General features: G+C 43.4%; 1 protein-coding gene across 1 annotated transcript in view; it reads right to left on the bottom strand.

Moving 5' to 3' along the window:
* Positions 1 to 1,159: 1,159 nt before the first annotated feature.
* The window catches only part of RBM38 (RNA binding motif protein 38), a 30,465-nt gene continuing 25,624 nt past the window's right edge, over positions 1,160 to 6,000 (bottom strand). Inside the window, exon 4 of the mRNA XM_031951677.1 lies at positions 1,160 to 2,646. Within this exon, the coding sequence (XP_031807537.1) occupies positions 2,346 to 2,646 (301 nt within the window). The 3' untranslated portion in view covers positions 1,160 to 2,345. The remainder of the gene's footprint in view (positions 2,647 to 6,000) is intronic.

Here is a 6,000-nt window from a genome sequence, read left to right as displayed (position 1 = left end):
TCTAATGAGGCCGGGAGCTCATGATGAGAAACAGCAGGTAGAATACAGGCTGTGGTCATCGGAGGAAGGCACTGAGCCTCCAGTGGAGGCTCCCCTAGCACAGCAGTGGGGTTTTGGATTAAAGCATTAGGAGATGAAAAGCAAAGTTATTTTCCTAAGCTCAAACAGCTAGTTATACCTGTCTGGCTCCTTGGTTCTCGTGAGTGGCTATTTTGCAAGGCTGAAACTACCAAGTTTCTTTCATCAAACTGGACCGTCTTAGAAATTCAGCTCCAATTAAAGCTCTCCACTTGTGGGTTTTTACTGGCCAAATGCAAGAAGGCACTGTTTAAAATAGCTTCTGTTACAGGTCACTGGAGATCTGACCACTCTTTACTCCAAGTTTCAAAAAAAGGAAAAAATCCACAAGCACCTCCACCGGGCCTCCCCCCTTGCAAAATGAGTTCTTGAGTAGGTTCTATGCTTATCAATAGCAACAGTTTTCTCTGGTGCTCCAACCTCCCTAATAACTGGGTATTAAAGCCCAGCGGGTCCCCTGAGGCCTGTGAAAGCCGGATCACCCACAGGTAAGCCCAGCCCTGACTGCTTTTTTGGAGGAATGAAGCAGAGGGTCAAGTATTTATATAACTTGGCTACATCTTCAGAAACAGCTCTTAAAACTCAGAAACCAAGAAAGCCAAAACTCAAAACAGTCTCAGAGGGACAACAAAAATCCAAACAGGCCTGGGCAAAAGGCACCAAATATTTTAGAGACCCTGCCGGGGCGATGGGTAATGGTCCCTCGGAATGGTAACGCTTCTGTGGGAGGATTTCGGTTTCTACCTCTGGAAATTAAGATCAGCCTAAGTGATTTTCTCTCTAGATCCCTTCCAGCTCTGAGGATTTGGGCTTTGGAAGCTCACCATAAAACTATGGGCAGTGTGGATATAAATGGACAAGATGCGGCTAGAGACTGGAGGAACAGATTAACCAATCCTAGAGAAATCACCCTAATATTAGATCCTTCCTGGCTCTCCCTTGGGGATTCCCCACTCTGATTCCAAGGTCAGAATAGATCCCATTCCATTCCGTCGTCAGCTTAGTTTTGTGTCTTAACAAATACATCTTACCTTCTGGGGAGGGTGAGAGGGGTGCACAACATACAATTATCACATAGAAGAACAATCTTAAACAATTTATTGCTTTCTTTGTAAAAATCCACTTAACTTATATAGACTGTTTTCTTTATTTAGACAGCTATCGTACCACAGGCATAAAATGTCCTTTTTTCTTTTTGTTCAGATACGTTAACATCATTGATCAGTTCTTGGGATTTTCCTTGGCTCTGCTGGTTCCCATATTACTGATTTCATTTATTTTACATAAATACTGTCATCATTTTCTTTCCTTAGGTTGCAGCAATAATAAAAGAGCTTCTAAAGTATACAATAAGTTCTGTATTCCTGGGGTGATAGGGAGGAACAAGTGGTGGTTTTTTTCCCCATTTAAAAAATATACTTAAATTTTGAGATCTGAACAGTGTAACAATTAAAATAAGAAAAATATTACAGTGCGTTGTTTACTGTAGGAATATTTTACTTTCCTCAAGAACAATATTCCCTTTTGCATGTTGAAGTGATTCAGTCATTTTCTTAGAAACTTACCTACATACAATAATTTAGTAAATGAGAATTAAACGAGGCAGATACTTACTACCAACCTTCTGTCTGCAATTCACAGCTCATGCGAGTAAAATCGCAATAAATATTCAAAAAATAGTTCTTTTTTTTCAGTAAGGCATCTGAGTATTATTACAAAGTTTTTGTACAACCAGAAGGGGAAAGGGGGGAGAGAGAAGATTGTTACGCTGGTTGGCCGAGTATCTCTGTGTACCTCATGGTAAAGAGTAGGCTTGCAGGCTGGCATGACAGGAGTGATGGGAAGGAAGAGAGAACAAAGATGTTGGAAGATGAGACATATTGGAAGAGGACCACAAAATTGTGCAAGTAATTGTATGGTTTTCAGTTAGATTCTTCCATCATTTTTAGGCCATCATCAAGACATCATTTTCTGATTAAAAAAAAAAAAAAAGAAAGAAAGAAAGAAAGAAACAGAATTCTCTCTTCTTCCATGAGCATAGTAAAGATCTGAAAGGGTTTTTGTCTACCCTCAATACTATATAAATAGCTTAGGTATTCATATGCACCTAAATAAGTTTTTCTGGTATTTTTTTTTTTGTCATTTTATGGTAGGCTATTTTTGTTGTTTTATTTTTGCTGGTTTTTTTGTGTTTTGGTTTTGTTTTGCATCATCACTGAGCGTCTTGCTGAATCCCCCAGAAGTCAGACTGTCCTTCCGTGGTCTCCTCACTGCATCCGGTCAGGCTGCAGCTGTGGGGGCTGGTACTGCACAAAGGTTGTGGTGGCGGCTGCAGGGTTGGTGGTGGCGAGGGGAGCCTGCACGGCGCTGGTGTAGCCATATCCCACGAAGCCGGCAGCGGGAGAGGAGGCGTAAGGGTACTGGTCGTAGGCGGCCGTGGTGTACTGGGTATAGGCTTGGCTCGCTGTAGTGTAGTCTATGTAGGGGGACGCAATGGACTGGACAGGAGCGGGGATCACCACACTGGGCTGAACAATCGCTTGTGGGTAAATATAGTGCGGGGTAAGCCTGCAGAGACCGATCGAGGGGGAAAAAAGGGACAAATTAAAAAAAGCTGAAAAAGGAAGAAGGGAAATCTGTCAGTTAAATTCACAGAATGATGGTGGCTGCTGTAGTCAACACTCCCCAAGACCCAGTAGCTTTCTAGATAGACAGTGTTGTTTAGTGGAAGAAGAGTGGGACTTAAGGGATCACGAGTCCCAGCTCCAACACTGCAGCCACACAACTCTGAACAAATCTCTTTATTTTTATGAGCCAAAGCTTCCTTACCTGTAACATGAGGATGATACTAACAGCAGTGGTAAAAGGGGAAGCATTTTGTAAAGCATGAGCTGTTCCCAACAGCCCACAAACGCCCATCTCCTCTGTGAAGCCTCCCCACAAACCTAAGCTGTGCTGTGATGAATTCCTCCTTTTCACTGCCTGTATCAATCATTTGGCACTTAGGGTAATCGCTTCCTTTTTCTGCCCATATCAATTGTTTGGCACTCAGATCATGCTGCCTCCTGATACCTCTTGTAGCTGCAACCCTTCCATCTGTAAAACATTTTAATTCTTCTATGACAGCCTATTTCTCCAATTCCCAAGCAGACAGTAACCTTCTTGAAGGCTAGAACTGGGTGGATATGAGTGTATAGGTCTATGTTTAACACATGGTCTTGGACGTAACAAATATTTGTTGAATAAGTGAATGCCTACAAAGTTATATATTGTGTGCATACCAATTACATGGGGAAGACAAATAATATAAAACACAACCCCTGCTCTTATGGAGCTACAGTCTAATGAGGGGTATACCTATACCATACCATACCATAAAAGAGGAAGACATACAAAATTTATGTTAGGAGCAGTTAGATGGCACAGTGGATAGAGCACAGTCAGCCCTGGAATCAGGAAGGTCTGAGTTCAAATCCAAACTCAGATAATTAATGACCCTAAGCATGTCACTTAACACCAATTGCCTCAAAAAAAAAATAAAGTAAAACCTAATGAGAAAGAAAATACGAGGAAAATGCACAGAAGAGGTCCAAGGAAAAGTATTATGAAAAAAAAAAGTGTTACATATGTGAATCAATGAATGACTGGGACACTTAGGAAAAGAGAAGCTAAGTTACATTGTTTAATTTAGAACAAAAGATGTATGATGAACTCAGATTACTTTTGGAGACTGAGCCAGCCATTCTTTTCTTCTTCATTGGTGTCTAATACTGTCAGGCCTTTCTTATAAGAGATGGGCTTTTTACTTTTCAGTCTTGTTGGAAATCAGGATAGGACTGAATGAAAAAAAGGCTAGAGAGAGGGACAGATAGACAAAAACACAGAGACCTAGATGAGAAGAGGGAGAGAGAAAGAGGAAAGGAGAAAGAGAAAGAGAGAGAAACAAAGGGAAAGGGAAGGGAGAAGAGAAAGAGAAAGGGAGGGGGAGAGAGAGAGAAAGAAAGAGACAGACAGAGAGACAGAGAGAGAGAGAAGAAGGAGGGAGAGGGAGGGAGAGGGAGAGAAAGAGGGAGGAAGAGAGAGGGAGGAGGAGGAGAAAGAGAAGAAAAAGGAGGAAGAGGAGGAGGAGGAAGAAGGAGGGAGGGAGAGACAATGGCAAAGAGAGACACAGAGACAGAGACACACAGAGAAAAAGAACCAGATCTAACAACGTAGAGAGCCTGACACAGACACTAAAGAAAAGCTTGTTAATTGGGCAGAAAGCACATCAGACTAGGCATTGGGATATCTGGATTCTGGTCTCAGTTCTGCCCCTAATTCAGTTTAACAGACCAAACTGCTGCTGTTATTCCCCACTTGTGATGTTACTGGTGCTGGCAATTATGGCAAGAAAACCCTTACCAGGGCCAAAATTGTTCTACAACTTATAGTCAACTGAGTTGCCTGAGATCTTGAGAATTAAGTACATTAAGGCCCCAACTTCCTGTGTAACTCTGGGCAAGGTGCCCTTTCAGCCTTGGTTTCTCTCTATTCTTGGCTTGCCTACCTCAAGAAGTTGTTTGATCCGGGGGAAGGAACAGGCCTTCATAGAACACCCACTATGTGCCAGACACTTTACAAATATAATCTCATTTAACCTCACAACACCAGGAGGTCAATGGTATCACTATCTCCTGTTAATACAGTTGAGGAAACTGAGGCAGGCGGCAGTGAAAGGATTTGCACTTCCAGCCAGTGTCCGAGGCTGGATCTGAACTCGGGTCCTCCTGGCCCCAAGCTCAGGATGCTGTGCAGTAAGCCCCTTGGTTCCTCACATCACAACACAATGCAAACAGCACTGGCTCTGCAGTCAGAGGGGCCTGGGTGCAATGTTTGGAGATGTCACATTGCATCTCTCTGAGCTCAGTTTCCTCACTTGGAAAACAGAGAGGTTGGGCCAGATAGTTCTAGCCCACCATGAAATAAACGATTAAAGGTACTTTGGGGGGGGAAATGCAATGCTGCATAAAGATGGCATTTATAATCAAATCCATGAAGGCACTTTGACGATTACAAAGCATGATGGGAAATCTAAAAAAAGTAATGACACTATGGGTCAAACAGGGTGAGGAGGGGAAGAAATAGATCAAAAGTTCTCTGGGCCATAAAACTCTATGGGATTCAAATTTTGGGCTAAGGTTCAAGTCAGATTTTATTTTATCCACATTTGCTTGTCTGTCCCTGGTCTGAGTTAGGGCTTCATTTAGGCTCCAGCTGGCTGCAAATCGCTCCTGGGTCCCTGATGACCACAGCCTGAATTCTTCACTTAGGGATACCTTTAAATTCCCTGCCTGCCTCCATACCTCTCCCAACGCTGGGGATGGCTGCGGTAGAACACAGCACTCATTCTGTTTACTTTCCTCAATGCGATATTCCTCCTGCAGTTACCATGTCAACACACCCAAGCCCTTTAGAAACAGGCAGTGACTTGCATTATATTCTGCAATGGTGACCTTTGAGGATGTTTGTCTTTCAGGCCCCAGAAACCCAAGCTGAGGGGGGGGGGGGGGGGGGAGAAGAGGGAGAGACTTTTTCCCTCTCTCTGGCCAGCCCTACCAGATTAAAAAAACAATGAGGGACTCTCACCTTTTGGGGGAGAAGTCCCGCTGGAAGACAGAAAAGAGCTCTAAGAACTGCATTCTTCGTGTGTGTGTGTGTGTGTGTGATTCAAAGGCTCTCCTCTGTTGGGATCATAGGAGAGATTCCAGAAGAGACTCCATAGGCCTTCTATTTTCCTTTTAGATGAAGAAAACAGGGACTGGGGAGGTTTAGGGCGCTTGCACAGATAAGGGTCGGAGTTGGGATTTGAACCCAAGCCCTCTGACTATAGTCTTACACAGTACCATCGGTCACCCCTCTAGCCCATCCAGAGAGCCCCAGTTC

The sequence above is a fragment of the Sarcophilus harrisii genome, chromosome 2, assembly GCF_902635505.1.
Source record: "Sarcophilus harrisii chromosome 2, mSarHar1.11, whole genome shotgun sequence".
NCBI classification, from domain to species: Eukaryota; Metazoa; Chordata; class Mammalia; order Dasyuromorphia; family Dasyuridae; genus Sarcophilus; species Sarcophilus harrisii.
The sequence above is the reverse complement of the archived record's forward strand: the minus strand, read 5'-3'. Positions and strand labels throughout refer to the sequence as shown.